This window comes from Schistocerca nitens, chromosome 5 (genome assembly GCF_023898315.1).
Source record: "Schistocerca nitens isolate TAMUIC-IGC-003100 chromosome 5, iqSchNite1.1, whole genome shotgun sequence".
NCBI lineage: Eukaryota > Metazoa > Arthropoda > Insecta > Orthoptera > Acrididae > Schistocerca > Schistocerca nitens.
This window is the reverse complement of record NC_064618.1, coordinates 810,555,722-810,571,273: the sequence shown is the minus strand read 5'-3', so window position 1 is coordinate 810,571,273 and position 15,552 is coordinate 810,555,722. Positions and strand designations below refer to the sequence as shown.

Below are 15,552 nucleotides of genomic sequence, written 5' to 3'. Positions count from 1 at the left end.
TTCCAGGGTGGCACTTAAAGGTGAGAATCTAGTGCAGCCCTGTAAGCAAAGGTATAGTTTGAGTTTGGTGGCTGTAGTTTCCAAACTACAAATTGTGCCACTTGTCCATTGTCATAAACTGTTGGCATACTTCATCGGCCATCATTTGGTGTGTCAAAGATGGACACTGTAAGAAAAGCCTCAACAAAAATTGTTTCATGCTAGTGAATTGACAGTTGATGATTCAAAACAGGTGCCAAAGAAGACAAATTGTACTGAACATTGTATCTCTCTGTTGGGTTAGTTCCTGTACCTTTTGCCTATGGAGGGCAGGAAGAATAATTGCTTAAATGCATCTCTACTCACTGTAATTAAACTAATTTTTTCTTCAGGATCACTATAGGAAGAATACATTAGAATCTTAGGATATTTGCAGGTGCCTCACTTAATATTGGTAGTTGAAACTTTGTAGGTAGGCTTTTACAGGATAGTTGCTGGCTACCTTCAAGCATCTGATTTTTGGGCCCTGTGCTAATACGACACTCTTTTATGGACTGAGTGGAGAGTATCCTAATGAAGAAATTAAATGGGACAAGATCTTTTTTTTTATTTTATATATATATATATATATATATATATATATATATATATACAAGGGATTGAATGAAGTTGGTTAGCTGTAATGAATTTTATCTGCCCAGTTTATGGACTATTGTCGCCTTGACTATGAACAATTATTGTACATCCCCCCCCCCCCCCCCCCCCCCCAGTTCAGTCGAGTGCTTCTGTGTGTAGCAACAGTGTGTGTTGTTTCTGTGTTTTTGAGAGGAAAACTTGGTGTTTGTGTTAAAATGGACATTTCATGTAAAAAGCTGGCAAAAATAGTTGCTCTTCATGAACGCACTTCTATGACTATAAGAGAGATTGCATCTATTGTTGGTGTGGGAAAATCTAGTGTTTCAAGACTTATTAGGGCATTTAGTGATAATGCCCCATTGTCTCCAAAGAGAAAAGGCAGACAGGGACAGAAATGAAAAACCACCCCTACAACTGACAAAACTATGCTAAGGAGCAGTAGACTTCATCCTCATGACACAAGTAAGGACCATCAGAGCGGAACATCTTGAACAGACCACAAAATATTCTTCCAAAAAATGTTTTGGCTTTCTTCACTGCAGGTAGGGCTGGGGCATGAGGAATTGAACCATATACATGGAAATTCTTGGATACAGGAATGTGACACTCCTGCAGATCTTTGCAGATGGCAGAGGAACATTTCAATATGATCTAGCCTATGTCAGACTTATATAGCAGTCAAGACATGCGTGAAAAGAAACAACATTAATGTGCTTCAGTGGCCTGGTAATTCACCAGACCTAAATCCCTCCAAGAATTTGTGGAGTATTGTGAAAAGGCATCTTGGTAAAATGGACTGTTCATCAAATGGATGTTAGTAAATGTGATGAAAGTGTGGTTTCATGTCGATGAACTACAAAACATTTGCTTTAACCTAGTTGAATCTATGCCACTAAATGTTCAGAAACTCATTAAAGCAAAATGAGGAGACATTAATTATTAATATTCAGTGAGATACTAACTATAATAATATAGTATTAAGTATGTACAGTTAAAGTTTAATTATCTTGTCCCAGTTACATTGCACACTACTTTAATTTAAAAAAAAAGCATTGTGTGCAACACGTACACATTGAGCTGCATGAGTAGCAGCCTCTGTTGTACAGTGCACCCCCTGAGCTATTTATGGGGACCCTTCAGTACTCAAGCCTATGGCACAAGTCTAGGAAGTCACAGCCTAGTTTGTCACAGAACTTTCAAAATGTCTGATTCAAACCTCCATTTAACCCAGCACCAGGGAGCCACTATCATTTCTGGGCACAGTGCTGCAGATTGTGAGCTTTGTTGAAATTCAGAAGGGAGTCTCCCCATCGCACCCCCCTCAGGTTCAGTGGTAAGAGGGCCCAGTGGACAGTCGATCAAAAACTGAACTCAGATCAAGAATGAAAACAGGAAGAAGGTGTACTGATCTATGAAAAAGAAGGCAAAATAGAAACAGCCAACGGTCAAAGGACAAGAAATGCAATATAGGGCAGCTTGACGTAGCAGTGACATCGTGGCTATGTGGTCACGGTGTTGGACTGCCATGCAGGCGAGTCGTGTTTGAACCTCACTTGTGCCAACCTTTTTTTTTTTTAATTCAAATTTGTGTCTGTGTCATGGTGTAACACCTGTTTGCAACAGTGGGGTGTAAGGAAGGGACCTATAATAACTGTAATGACAGTTGATTCTGCACAGCTTCTCTATTACCAGCCAAAAGGAATTGGCTTTCGAATGGGAACTGCAAACATTTGATGAGAATGTGACAAGTCAATTGAACTATCCACCGGAAAACATGTTTGGTGTGTCATGTATGGCATTAGTGGTAGTATTCGTATCATATGATAGGAATCTCATACTGACGCACCTAATTTGTACGCCAGGTAAGTAAGTGAGATATGCCTCCTTGCCCGATTTAGGTGTTCGAATGAATGTGAATGTGATCACTCCCAAGGAAATGATGAAAACATCATACTTTGTCACATAAGCTGCAACAAATGAACGCAACAGTTTCAAATTCACACAGTTTCTCTGTGCTGTGTCAGAATGTGTTTTTAACATTTTTTAAGTAGCTTTCCTTTTTGGAAGTTTTGTCTCTTGAATTTTTTTATTGTAACATAGTTCGCATCCCTTTATGTGTTGTTTTCATTTCTTGGAGATGTCTTAAGTGGTATCTCGCCTGCTCTCACTGTTCATCACATTTACATGCGATGATGACATATTCTTACCACATGACTCATATTGTATAACCAATGTATGGTATGACAAATGCCAAGGCTATAGAAAGAGAACAAACATATCAATGACCGGGCGGATGGTTCATAATGTTGTGAAAATAAGAAAATAAAAAATACTTGGCATGACAGAGTTTTGAACACAGATCACCCACTTGACAGCCCATCGCCGTGACCACTTAACCACAATGACGAGTCAGTTTACTTTCGCTCAGTATTGCATTTCTTAGCTCATATCGTTCACTGTTTCTATTTTGCTTTATATTTCGCAGTTCAGTTCACTTTCTTTCTGTTTTCATGCTTGATCTGTATTCAGTTGGAGCCCTAGTGACAGGCATAATTCATTCCATTGTGTCACATGTTACAGCTAATTGCACCCCTTTCCCTAAACAACTGCTGGAGCAGCCTCTTCTGTATGTCAAATGTGGCCACTAGGCATATATGATCAGTCTTATCCCTTGATGTCATGCCTCTATTATTCATTGAATGTTCAGACTGCGTGCAATTAACAAACTCTTACCTTCCCTTTACAAGGCCTCTAGAGCTACCACTGACACCCCACTCACACTCAGTTTGATGTTTTGTAATAAGTCATGTATTTACTGGAAAGGAGACGGTATCCGTGAAAGGATAGTACCTGAGGTGACATTGGCATCTCTGCTATGTCTCTCTTGTTTTGCAGATTCATTGGTAGCAGCTTTGAATCATGTGACAGCTTCAGAGAAATTTCCAGCTGCTTAATTATCAATAACATACTTATACCGTGCCCAAGAACAGCATCCACAGTGGGGTTGAATTGTGAGTGATGCAATGTTTTTTTCAGATCAACAAACAAGTAACTTTATATTAATGTCACTAATTCTTATCTAATTCAATGATGTATTATGCTATAAGGCTTACAGCTTCCATTTAAGAACTGAGTTTTCATCAGCTGAGAAACTGGTTTGTTTCCAGAATCAAACTTTAGTTCTGCAATGGAATGTTTGCTGTTGTAAAAAGTCCTGGTGTATTAAAACTGTGTACCAGACTAGGACTGTAATGTCTTTCACAGGTAATGCTCTTGCCAACTGTAAAGTTTAGAAAGTAGAGCAAGAAACAGTGACAGAAGTAATGCTGTGAGGGCACATCTTGAGATGTGGCTGGATACCTGATTAGTGACACTATTGGCATGCTTGTTGGAAGAGAAAGAAAAAAAGAAAAACATATAGGCAATGTGGATGGTTTGAAATTTTTCTTATTAGTTTGTGTGTGATGTTATTGTAATTTTAGAATTCCTTTGTTTCATATTAAACTAATTTTCTAATTTGAATATTTAGGCAGTCACAGCACCGGCAGTGTCATATGAAGCAGATGCAGACACCCTCTGGACGCTGATTCTTACAAATCCAGATGGTCACTTCACTTTAAAGGATGCAGAATATGTCCATTGGTTTGTGTAAGTATTAAGTGACTTACACTGAAATTGATGTTTATAGTAAAAGACTTGTGTACTTACAATTGTAGTGAAAACTTGGTAATGCAATATGTTTGTACGTAAGAAAAATGATGATGAACAATGCAGACAAAATTTATGAGACCACCTAAAAGCATGTTACTGATGGGTTGTTTTGTGTTGCACAGTTATAAATTCCATTAGCCATCAAAATTTAGCATTTTTCTCTGTATTCTTGCTAAAAGAAAGTTAATAGTCATGTTTTTCATGTTGTTGAATATGAGAATGGTCATTCAGATGAAAGTGTATGTATCATTTTCTTAAAGCTATTTTCGCTTTTCAGAACTACCCTTAAGTGTATGAATGTATTACCTTGCAGTTCTCCTTCGTAGGAAGGATACAGAAGTCAGAAGCATTTTGCTTACCATTTGTGTATGGTTGTTAGTGATTCTGTGATGAATCTAGTAATGTTCAGCTAACATCAGTTTGTTCCATTTTTTCTGGACCATTTGTTCATGTTCAGGAGTTTCCAGAGAAAACATATCCCTTGTTCTTCACCTACAGAACAATTGTTTTTGAGTAAGAAGTTCAAGTGCGAAAGTAAGAAGTATAACATGAAAGACATGTTCCACACAATAGTCTCTCTTAATAGTTAAATCTTTACAATTTTATTACTTCATAAAGGTTGTCCTATAAAGAACACAACGTTTGGGTCAAAATAACATACAAATTTATTGATGAAATTAAGGAATTTATATGCTATTGCAGTGTATACTACCTGTGATAGTGTATGAAATATAGTATTATGACTCTGCAGGCACTGTCTTGTCTTTTCGATGAAGTTTTCCATAACTTTTTGGAGTACTTGCACCACTAGCTCTGAATTTACCTGCTGAATCACAGAAGTGATGGGGTTTGTAGGCATACACATGATATTTCAAATCCCCGTACAAAAAGAAATCACATAGTGTCATATCACAAAATCTGGGCAACCAATTTACGTCACCAATGCAGGAAATCACAGAGTCAGGGAAAATCTCTCATAACAGTCAATGTCTGCTTGACTGCACCATCCGCTGACACCAGACCTCTTCAGCATGCACACAATTCAGTTCAGACTATGAAAACACACTTAACATATCACGTTAGCATTCGCCCTCCACTGTTAATGTGTTTCGAGTACCATCTTCAGAGGAATATTATACCATTATACCCTCAGCCGAAATATTATACTACATAGTCACTTGTTGTGGATGTAATGACTTCTCCATAATTATTTGAGGGTTTTTTGTGCCCCAAATCGTGCAATTTTGCTTGCTCATGAAGACATTCAACAGATAGTGTGTCTTATAAATGAACATTATTTTCTTGGTGAAATTGTTGTCCATTTTTTGCTGGGCAAGCACCCAGTGGGCAAATGCTTGGCACTTTTCATGATAGTTTGATCTCACTTCTTGTGTTGATTGGATTTTATAGACCCAGATCTGCAGATCTTTTTTCAGAATTTGTTGCATGCTAATTCTGGGACTATCCAGTTTTCATTAAAGTCAGTGGATAGATTTCGCTGGACTTACAGCAGTGTTATCACTCACAATGGTGATGTTTTTCACAGAATGAATAACTCAAGGATGCTTTGAGGGTTTAATGTCCACAACCGAACCTGTTTTCTCAAATTTAGCAATTGGTCTGAAAAACATCATTTCCTGTATGCAGATTTAGGAAGCATTAGCCCTTTTACAGAAGTAAGTGATCAGGATTGTCTAAAATGTCAAAGCAATTGGACAGATAACTTTGTATACAAACAGTATTTTACTAAAAGGAGAGAGGAGAGGTGTAAGTGGGATTTGAATCTCAGAAATAAATTGTAAACTTTTGACATTGGAATTAGGTGAGAACATGTTAGCAACAACAGTCATACACAGCTTCTTTAAAGTTCCCTAATGCTAAACATGAACCATAGTAATAAAACTTTCCATAGTATAGTGTTTGCTAACAGACCAGCATAATGAACAGAATACCTTTTTAGCGAAAATTAATTAATCATTATCAAATGATCAAAACAATTTCTATAATATGGGAACCCTAGAACTGTTACAGCACTCAACCATACTTCTAGAAGCACTTTTGATGTGTAGAAATGTATAGCACATGAGTTAATCATTGTATTACTGACTTAAGCAAAAGTAATTTCAAACCAATAAGAAAATTTAAACCAACTATTTTCTGCAACAATTTGAGTTTCAGGCCATGTGGAGCAGATAGTATACTGCAGTATCCTTTAGACTAATTGAAGAACGTGACTCAAATCATTGAACACTTTAGTTATTAATGTTATAAAAAAATCAAGTAATTAATTTCACTTTTTTAGATACTCAAACTTTCAGAACAGGACCATAACATAGCCTACATAAATTAGGTAAATGATTTTTCACTCTATACACATGCACAGGAAGTATCTACTTCAATTTCGCGACAAGTTAAACTACTTCTAACAGCAACAAACATGCCACCGCCAACCGTGTTTAGCCTATCCTTTCAGAACACCATTAGGTTCTTCGAAAAAATTTTGGTTGAGCTTATATCTGGCTTTAGCCAGCTTTCCGTGTCTATAACGATTTGAGCATCAGTGCTTTCTATTAGCGCTTGGAGGTCTGGTGCTTTCCCAACTCAACTGTGACAATTTACAACTGTTATACCGATGGTTCCTATATCTACGTTCTTCCTGTGTTCGGCCTGCACCCTTTATGACTGAAGCCCTTCTTGTGTTTTCCCGAGACCTTCTAACCTGAAAAACTGACCAGCCCATGCCACACAGCCCCTGCTATCCATTAGCCGCCTCCTGCGTATAGTGGACACCTGACCTATTCAGTGGAACCCGAAACCCAACCACCCTTTGGCGCAGGTCGAGGAATCTGCAGCCTACACGGTCGCAGAACCGTCTGAGCCTGTGATTCAGACCCTCCACTCAGCTCAGTACCAGATGTCCGCAATTGGTCCTGTTGACTATGCTGCAAATGTTCAGCTCTGCTTTCATCTTGCAAGCAAGACTGGCAGCCTTTACCACTTCTGTTAGCTGCTCTGTACCAGAGGTCCGCAATTAGTCCTGTCCACTATGCTGCAAATGTTCAGCTCTGCTTTCATATTGCTAGCGAGACTGGGAGCCTTTACCACCTCTGTTAGCTGCTTGAAACCAGAGAGACTCTCCTCTGATATAAAGTGACACACATCATTGGTACCGATGTGAGCACTTGCAGTTGGGTGCACCCTGTGCTCTTCATGGCATTTGGGAGGAGCCTTTCCACATCTGGAATGACTCCACCCGGTATGCACACAGAGTGCACATTGGTTTTCTTTCCCCTCTTGTCAGCAAAGTCCCTAAGGGGCCCCATAATGCCCCTAATGTTGCAACTCCCAACTACCAATAATCCCACCGTCTGTGATTGCCCGGATCTTGCAGGCTGAGTGGTTTCCGCTGGAACAGGACAGGCGACAGCATCTGGCTCAGCGAAAGTGTCAGCCAGAGACAGCACGTGGAACCTGTTTGTCAGAGAAACCAGGGCGGCCTTAGGTGCGGCCGCCTGGAAAGTCTTTCACTGCCTGCGTCAGCCCAGGGTGACCTCCCACTCGACCACAGATGAGGGGTCAACCTCAGTGTGAGCAGTAACTGGATTGGCCACTGGTGAGGATTGATTGGAGGACGACGCTTCAATCCCGTCTCCGGCCATCCTGATTTAGGTTTTCCGTGATTTTCCTAAATCGCTTCAGGCAAATGCCGGGATGGATCCTTTGAAAGGGCACGGCCGATTTCCTTCCCCATCCTTCCCTAACCCGAGCTTGCGCTCCGTCTCTAATGACCTCGTTGTCGACGGGACGATCAACACTAAAATCTCCTCTCTCCCTCTTGATTGGAGGACTCGGACATGCTGGACGTCTGTTGGATCCCCACGACCAGCCCACAACAGTGGTGCCCATCCACTGCAGCCTCAAACTGTGTAACCGAAGCCATCACAGCGTGAAGCTGAGAGTGAAGTGTCACCCACTCGGCTCGCATCCGAACACAACAATCGCAATCCCTGTCCATACTAAAGACCATGGAAAACTAAACTATGCAAATAAACAGACTATCGGGAAGTGGTGCGCATCTCTACTGCAGACCCTGCAGTAACTGTGTCCAATAATATGCAGATATTCAAAAACCTAACTACTGAAGCACTCAGGTGAAATTAAATGAAACAATAAGTTCACTGTTACCAGTCACCGTTTTATTTATTTCCACGACGCGTTTCAAAGGTTTAAACCTCCATCATCGGGTGGATTTACATTAGTAAGTATTACATTTGTGTGTGTGTTGTGTTACGATTTTTGGAGGAACTTGTGGCACTGCCTAGTAGAGAAACGAGACACTATTTCAGAATATGGTTTAGGATAACTTTTGACGAAAAATTAAACTGATATCTAATGGTAAATATTAAATAAGTAAACTACAGTACCTTCAGTGATCACAGGTTCCTTTTGCTGTCGTAACACATCACATGTATACTGCCACATTTGTAAACAAATATGGCGTCTGGAATCAGCTGGGTGCAAAGTTCGTATAACAGAAGTGAAGACATACTCGCAAAGTGCAAAGAATATACATCATAACAATATTATTACAGAATAATTGCTTTAAGCATTTGGCGGTGTTTGTTTTGAGGGGTCAAATATATGTGTGTGTACTTCAGGTCGTATATAAATCCAATTCTGACAAGTTAGAACAGCAAACATTCGTACTCGTTTATACAATCAGGTGAAATGTTAAAATGGCTTAAACTTCATTCTTATTGATAACAATTAGGTGAAATGTTACAGACTATAATTACAATGATCATATTGGCTACAACAGTAAAATCATACATACATTACATTCTTTGATTGGGGTTAATAGACAGATGTGAAGTGAGGGGCTAGAGGCAGAAGGAGAGGTAGAGAGAGAAAAAGTGTGTGTGTGTGTGTGTGTGTGTGTGTGTGTGTGAGTGAAAGGGAGAGGGAGAGGGGGGGGAGAGAGGAGAGAGAGAGAGAGAGAGAGAGAGAGAGAGAGAGAGAGAGAGAGAGAGGGGGGGGGGGGGGGGGGGAGAGACAGACAGAGAGAGAGGAAAAAGTGATTATTGAGAGGAAACATTTACATGGCAAGGAGTCTTAAGATTGCATGTTGCATATAGTAGCTGCCTAAAGGTTGGAGTAATACATTGGTTAATGCTATGAAATATGCAGATAGATATACATTTGTGCCAGTAGTTGATGTACATACAGTTTTAAGCTGACAAGGGGTACAAGCTGTTGGTGTGATGAATTATCTGTGAATGAGGTCAATCTCGTGTACTCTTGGCAGCTGTCAATATTTATGGTAAATATTAGGTGTGTGTGTGCGTGTGTGTGTGTGTGTGTGCATTTTATGAGTGTAGGCAGTCGCTGAAAATGGAGATGATACTATTGTAAATATTGTCATTTTTGTCATTTAAGATAGATTCTGGTTGTTTCATTTGATGTTTGTATATTTGGAGTGTTTCAAGGATGTCTAGTTTTCTGCCTATTTGGTTGGATGTGTAGGATGCTAATACTTGTGTTGTTAACATGGTGTTTTGTTTCATGCAAGTGTGTAGCTATTGCTGATGTGTGATATTTTTTGTTTTTTAGTGCTGCCATGTGTTCCTTGAACCTAATCTCAAATGATCTGCCTGTCTGGCCTATGTAGAAGCAGTCACAGTCCAAACATTCAATTTTGTACACACCTGTGTGATGAAGTGGGTTTCGTGTGCCGATGTTGTGGGGTAACTTCTGTCCAATCTTGTTGTCCGTTGTAAAGGATATGCTTATGCCTTTCCGTTTGAAGACATTGGCAATCTGGTATGAAATGTTACCCAGAAAGGGGATTGTATGGAAGATGTTATTTTCTTTTTGTTTATTGTGTTGTGATTCCTTTGCCATTATTGAATGTTTTAGGGTGTCTACTATGGAGCTGTTATAACCATTTTCAATAGCTGTTTGTTTTATTATTTCAATTTCTTTATCACATTTATCTTCTGAGAGTGGTAGTTGGATAGCTCTATTAATCATGTACCGGAATGCTGCCATTTTGTGTGCTGCGGGGTGGCAAGAGGAGTTGTGGATTGTGGTATGTGTTGTGGTAGGCTTCCGATAAATTTCAAATTGATGCCTATTATTCTTTATTGTAATGGTAAGGTCTAGGAAATTTATACTGTCGTCTTTTTGGTGTTCAACTGTGAATTTTATGTTTTCATGGGAGTTGTTGAAAAACTGATATTTACAATAGTATCATCTCCATTTTCAGCGACTGCCTACACTCATAAAATGCACACACACACACACACGCACACACACACCTAATATTTACCATAAATATTGACAGCTGCCAAGAGTACACGAGATTGACCTCATTCACAGATAATTCACCACACCAACAGCTTGTACCCCTTGTCAGCTTAAAACTGTATGTACATCAACTACTGGCACAAATGTATATCTATCTGCATATTTCATAGCATTAACCAATGTATTACTCCAACCTTTAGGCAGCTACTATATGCAACATGCAATCTTAAGACTCCTTGCCATGTAAATGTTTCCTCTCAATAATCACTTTTTCCTCTCTCTCTGTCTGTCTCTCTCTCCCCCCCCCCCTCTCTCTCTCTCTCTCTCTCTCTCTCCCTCTCCCCCCCTCTCCCTCTCCCTTTCACTCACACACACACACACACACACACACACACACACTTTTTCTCTCTCTACCTCTCCTTCTGCCTCTAGCCCCTCACTTCACATCTGTCTATTAACCCCAATCAAAGAATGTAATGTATGTATGATTTTACTGTTGTAGCCAATATGATCATTGTAATTATAGTCTGTAACATTTCACCTAATTGTTATCAATAAGAATGAAGTTTAAGCCATTTTAACATTTCACCTGATTGTATAAACGAGTACGAATGTTTGCTGTTCTAACTTGTCAGAATTGGATTTATATACGACCTGAAGTACACACACATATATTTGACCCCTCAAAACAAACACCGCCAAATGCTTAAAGCAATTATTCTGTAATAATATTGTTATGATGTATATTCTTTGCACTTTGCGAGTATGTCTTCACTTCTGTTATACGAACTTTGCACCCAGCTGATTCCAGACGCCATATTTGTTTACAAATGTGGCAGTATACATGTGATGTGTTACGACAGCAAAAGGAACCTGTGATCACTGAAGGTACTGTAGTTTACTTATTTAATATTTACCATTAGATATCAGTTTAATTTTTCGTCAAAAGTTATCCTAAACCATATTCTGAAATAGTGTCTCGTTTCTCTACTAGGCAGTGCCACAAGTTCCTCCAAAAATCGTAACACAACACACACACAAATGTAATACTTACTAATGTAAATCCACCCGATGATGGAGGTTTAAACCTTCGAAACGCGTCGTGGAAATAAATAAAACGGTGACTGGTAACAGTGAACTTATTGTTTCATTTAATGTCAGTAACAGTCACGGTAAAGCCTAACCTAAAAATGTTCGCATTTAAACTCAGGTGAAACTAAATAATTTGCTCCTGATTAGGCACTTGTAACATGTCACAAAATCGGTTTACTTTCCGATGCAAACAGAAACACGAGAACTGTGGCTATTAGATATTAAATTTACACGCAGAAACTCAAAACTAAACTATTAAAGCACACAGATGATATAATAAAATTTGCTCCTGGTTCGAAACTCATAAATCTCACAAAAGCGGTTCCTTCCCTGTTGCTGCGTCTGTCTCAGTCGGCTACTACTGCGTGAGTCTGGAGTTAGCTACCCTTTGTGATTGACCTAGTTATACTTCTCTGCTATGGAAACCCAACAAACCATTTGAAAGTGAATTCCCAGGTGTAAGAATGGAATTCTGGTTAAGCACGTACTTGTTTTGGCATTAATGAGTGTGGATTAATTCGACAAAAACATGGATCTCACATCAGAGCATGGAGCACTAACTGCAGGTGGTGTTGGATGAAAGTTATGGACTTAGCTTGGACCAATTCATGCCATTGAATGTCATTTGTTTCCACACAAATTTGATAGACCGTTTTTCATGTGACTTTATCTGTTGATAGTGAACAGTATTCCTATTTCACTGTGTCTGTGGTTATTGGCAAGAGTTGCTAGTTCCTGAAAGAGGCCAAATAACTACAGGTCTTTTAATGATTGGCGGTGGAGTTATGAGAAATTTATCCCTGTCATGCAGTTCAAAGTGTGGCTTGCAACCCTTATTTAGACTGATTTGACAGTGTAAGAAAGTTAAGAATTAATTCGGGTCTGCCAATAAATTTTCTCGTTGATCTGTGAGACAGTACATCATGTAGTTTGTCTCGCACATTGCCAAACAGCCGAGAATAGGTGAATTCTGACTGTGACCGTGAATACAATTTCGCATGACATTATGGGATCTCTGTGCCACAGATGGAAGTGTACGTTTCTGTTTTCCTTATGTTTGAACTCATTAAACCACTGGCCAAATGCTACTGTGGGAGAAGAAGAGTTGTGACAATCCTGCCACAAACATTATCAACTTCCTTACACATCTAAACTCCATACACCCCAACATCAAATTCACTATGGAGACTGAAACGGAGGGTAAATTACCTTTCCTTGACGTCTTGGTCAAGAGAAGGGCTGACGGCACCCTAGGTCATGGGGTGTATTGGAAGACAACGCACACTGATCTGTATTTGCACGCAGACAGCTGCCACCACCCTTCACAGAGGAACGGGGTACTTAAAACTCTAGTACATAGGGCGCGCACTATCTCTGATGCAGAGAGTCTACCCCAGGAATTGGAACACTTGAGAACTGTATTTCGAAAAAATGGGTACTCAGAGTGGCAGATTCAACGTGCTCTCTGCCCAACCACTGCAGCACAACCTGTTGAGATGGATGAAGTCACGAGGGAGGAGGTGGGCACTGCATTTATTCCATACACAGGCGCACTCTCGGAGAAAATCGCCCGCATTCTGAAGAAACACCAGGTCGGAACTGTGTTTTGTCCTCCAAATAAAACTCGTGCACTGGTGGGGAGCGCCAAAGATGACCTCGGTTTGAGGAAGGCCGGCGTGTACCAAATTCCGTGTCAATGTGGCAAGTCGTATATTGGTCAGACGATGCGTACCGTCGAGGATCGATGCCGTGAACACCAGAGGCACACTCGACTGATGTATCTGAGCAAGTCGGCGGTCGCTGAACATTGTTTGTCGGAAAATCACGCCATGGAGTATGACCGCACGAGGATTCTGGTACAGACATCGAGATACTGGGCAGCGTTGTTAGAGAGGCCATCGAAATTCACACCAATGACGACCTCATAAACCGTGACTGTGGCTATAATCTTAGCAAGGCTTGGGAACCAGCGATTGGGTTAATCAAGAGTAAATCGAGCAAACGTATAGTTGTGACGACCACGGCGGACAGAGCCATCACACTGACGTCATCTCAGACGCCGTCGCAATCTGTTCCACCGCGCGACCGTGGCGCGGGGCGCGGACGGCGGAGGGAGCGCGCCGCGGGCGGAGGGTATTTAAATCGGCCGCTGCCGCGACCGAACCCAGTTCCCTCTGAGCAGCCATAGCGTACGGATCTCCGTGCCGGCACGTTCACAGGAGCTCAGTCAGTCAGTTCACCTGATGATGGCGACATGTATGATCGCCGAAATATTGTGCCCGTTGGACACTATAGACCGGCAGCACACCTGTGGATATTTTGATTAACATTTAATAACTTCCCATGGTACCTTGAATCCATACAGTGTCACTACATGAAGATGCCCCAGTTTTATGTCAGTTTTGTCACTGTCTATCTGGTGCACATAGTAAAACAAGTGGTGGTTCAGTGGCTCATTCTCAATTGGCTAAGGTGGTTGAAACTTCTGCCGAATCAATGGGAGCCTGTTGACTGCATTTTTCAGAAATTAAATCATTTAATAGTAATGCTAGCAGTCACAAAATTTTCCGAGTGGCACACATATTTTAGGGTTGCATGTCATTTATAGAGACTGGAGGGACACATGTCACAGTCTAATTTTAGAGCTAAGAGTTATAAAATAACAAATGAATCACATTGGAAAATCCTGGATGTCCCAGAGCGTGTTTCACCTGATCTAATACTGTGCGATTTTCACTTTTGGAGTTTCATAAAGGATCATGTGTCTGTGTCTCCACTAGCAGATTATGTACCTGACTTAAGAAATATGATTGAAGAAGTTATTGCAACAATTGCTCCAGACACACTGATCAAGGTTTGGAAAGATATGCCTATCAGCATGGTGTGTGCCATGTGATGGATGGTGCTCATTTGTGACACAAACTGTTTAAGTTGCTCTTTCATTTGATGTATTATTTATAACTATAAGTTGAATGTAATAAATGCTACAAAGTCTGCAAACCCAAATATTTATTTTGAAACACCAGGTCTATGTGAGGAGTTATCCAAATATTCCCAGAATGTGTGTGTAGTTGGTGAAGCCTAGCTAGTACGATGAAATGCCGCCAAGTTGTACCCTGTACATCTTTTGAGAGTTAGTGGTTCAATCAGATTTGTGCTAAGTGGCCGTGATTAGTGTTTATGAATATTTCCTAATTCTCATGTGTTGCATGTCTTGTGAAATTGACAGTGGCGGATGTCTGGGAACAGTGTGTGTGTGTGTGTGTGTGTGTGTGTGTGAGTGTGTGTGTGTGTGTGTGTGTGTAAACTTTTGTAAATGTAAAAATTTACATTTTTGCCCAGATTTTTTTATTAAAATCATATTCAAGTGAAGTGTGGAATGTCAGATCCCATAATCAGGCAGGTAGGTTAGAAAATTTAAAAAGAGAAATGGATAAGTTAAACTTAGATCTAGTGGGAATTAGTGAAATTCAGTGGTGGGAGGAACAGGACTTTTGGTAAGGTGAATACAGACACGTAAGCACAAAATCAAATAGGGGTAATGCAGGAATGAGTTTAATAATGAATAAAAAAAATAGGAATGTGGATAAGTTACTATGAACAGCATAGTGAACGCATTATTTTTGCCAAGAGAGACATGATGCCCACACCCACCATAGCAGTGCAAGTTTATTACATGCCAACTAACTCTGTAGCTAATGAAGAAATTGAAGAAATGTATGATGAGATTAAAGAAATTATTCAGATAGTTAAGCGAGCCAAAAATTTAGTAGTCATGGGGGACTCGAATTCGATAGTAGGAAAAGAAAGAGACGAAAAAGTTGTAGG

At 40.1% G+C, this 15,552-nt stretch overlaps 1 protein-coding gene across 1 annotated transcript in view; it reads left to right on the top strand.

Moving 5' to 3' along the window:
* The window catches only part of LOC126259369 (39S ribosomal protein L38, mitochondrial), a 47,827-nt gene that overhangs the window by 12,962 nt on the left and 19,313 nt on the right, over positions 1–15,552 (top strand). Inside the window, exon 4 of the mRNA XM_049956108.1 lies at positions 4,145–4,263. Within this exon, the coding sequence (XP_049812065.1) occupies positions 4,145–4,263 (119 nt within the window). The remainder of the gene's footprint in view (positions 1–4,144; positions 4,264–15,552) is intronic.